At 40.6% G+C, this 1,495-nt stretch overlaps 1 protein-coding gene across 1 annotated transcript in view; it reads left to right on the top strand.

The window, feature by feature from the left end:
• The window catches only part of LOC140345027 (uncharacterized), a 10,894-nt gene extending 9,539 nt beyond the window's left edge, over positions 1-1,355 (top strand). Inside the window, exon 9 of the mRNA XM_072432198.1 lies at positions 18-1,355. Coding sequence (XP_072288299.1) covers positions 18-1,207 — 1,190 coding nt within the window. The 3' untranslated portion in view covers positions 1,208-1,355. The remainder of the gene's footprint in view (positions 1-17) is intronic.
• The last annotated feature ends 140 nt before the right edge of the window (positions 1,356-1,495 follow it).

Here is a 1,495-nt window from a genome sequence, read left to right as displayed (position 1 = left end):
AAATTGCTTTCTAACAGATGGACAATATTTCCCAAATCAGAATAACTCAGAAGGAGATCTCATATCTCCAGATTGTAAAGCAGAAGAATATGACACCAGACAATCTTCTCCTGGAGTAAATCATATTCCTCATAATGCACATCACAGACCTCACCGTTTAGAGACTATCAATCCCTGTAATCCTGGGGAATCTTCTGGCCAATCACATACTGTCACTCCGGATCTCCATCTAAGATCTCACAGTGTGGAGGGATCTAGTCACAGAGAGTCCTCTATAAGCCATGAAGAAGGCCACACATGTCCAGTGTGTGAGAAATCATTTGCTGAGAACAAAAATCTTCTTAGACACCAAAAAATTCACAAAGGAGAGCGTCCCTACTCATGTTCAGAATGCGGTAAATGTTTTAGTGTAAAAGGATCTCTTGTTGTTCACCAGAGAATTCACACAGGTGAGCGTCCTTATTCATGTCCAGAGTGTGGGAAATGTTTCAATCAGAAATCCCAAATTCGCGTACACCAGAGAAGTCACACAGGTGAACGTCCCTTTTCATGTTCAGAGTGCGGCAAACGTTTTATTCAGAAATGGGACCTTGTTACACACCAGAGAAATCACACAGGTGAGCTCCCTTTTTCATGTTCAGAATGTGGGAAAGGTTTTACACAGAAAAGCATACTTCTTGCACACCAGAAAAAACACACAGGCCAGTATGAGTTTACATGTTCAGAATGTGGCAAATTGTTTGCCAAAAAAGAGTACCTTTTTAAACACCAGAGAATCCATACAGGTGAGCGCCCTTATTCTTGTTCAGAATGCGGGAAATGTTTTGCTCAAAAAGGGTGCCTTGTTTCACACCAGAGAAGTCACACAGGTGAGCGTCCTTTTTCCTGTTGGGAATGCGGGAAATGTTTTACTCAGAAAAAAGTTCTTCATGTTCACTTAAGGTTACACACAGGGGAATATCCTTTTTCTTGTTCAGAGTGTGGAAAAAGTTTTTCTAGAAAATATAGTCTTAATGGACACTTGAAAACTCATACAGGTGAACGTCCCTTTTCATGTTCAGAGTGCGGGAAAACTTACACTGAGAATGCAAAACTTCGAAGACATCAAAGAACTCACGCAGCCAAGCAAAGTACAGCACAAGCTTCACTTAAAGTGGTCGGCACCCTTTCCCTTGTTCAGGGTGTGGGAAATGTTGTAGAACTATAAGATAACTTAAAGAACATTACCATGGAATATACACACCAGCTGATGTTGACAAATGTGAAATGGTATTAAGAGGCAAATCTTTATTCTACAGGACAGTTTAATAAAAACTGAGTTCATAAATGAGCCATTAAAAACATTTGCTGACAAATTCTATACCTTGAAGACTCCAGTGTTGAAATCTGCCTGCCAGAGTTCTATTCCTGTCAACATTGGGGTATTCCATTATTTTTTCTATGGGAGAATGTAGTGTGGACGGTGGAGGAGTCCTGTGGGAGAATGTAGTGTGGA

This window comes from Pyxicephalus adspersus, unplaced genomic scaffold, assembly GCF_032062135.1.
Source record: "Pyxicephalus adspersus unplaced genomic scaffold, UCB_Pads_2.0 Sca360, whole genome shotgun sequence".
NCBI classification, from domain to species: domain Eukaryota; kingdom Metazoa; phylum Chordata; class Amphibia; order Anura; family Pyxicephalidae; genus Pyxicephalus; species Pyxicephalus adspersus.
Note: the sequence above shows the minus strand (reverse complement) of the source record. Positions and strands in the feature narration are given on the sequence as shown.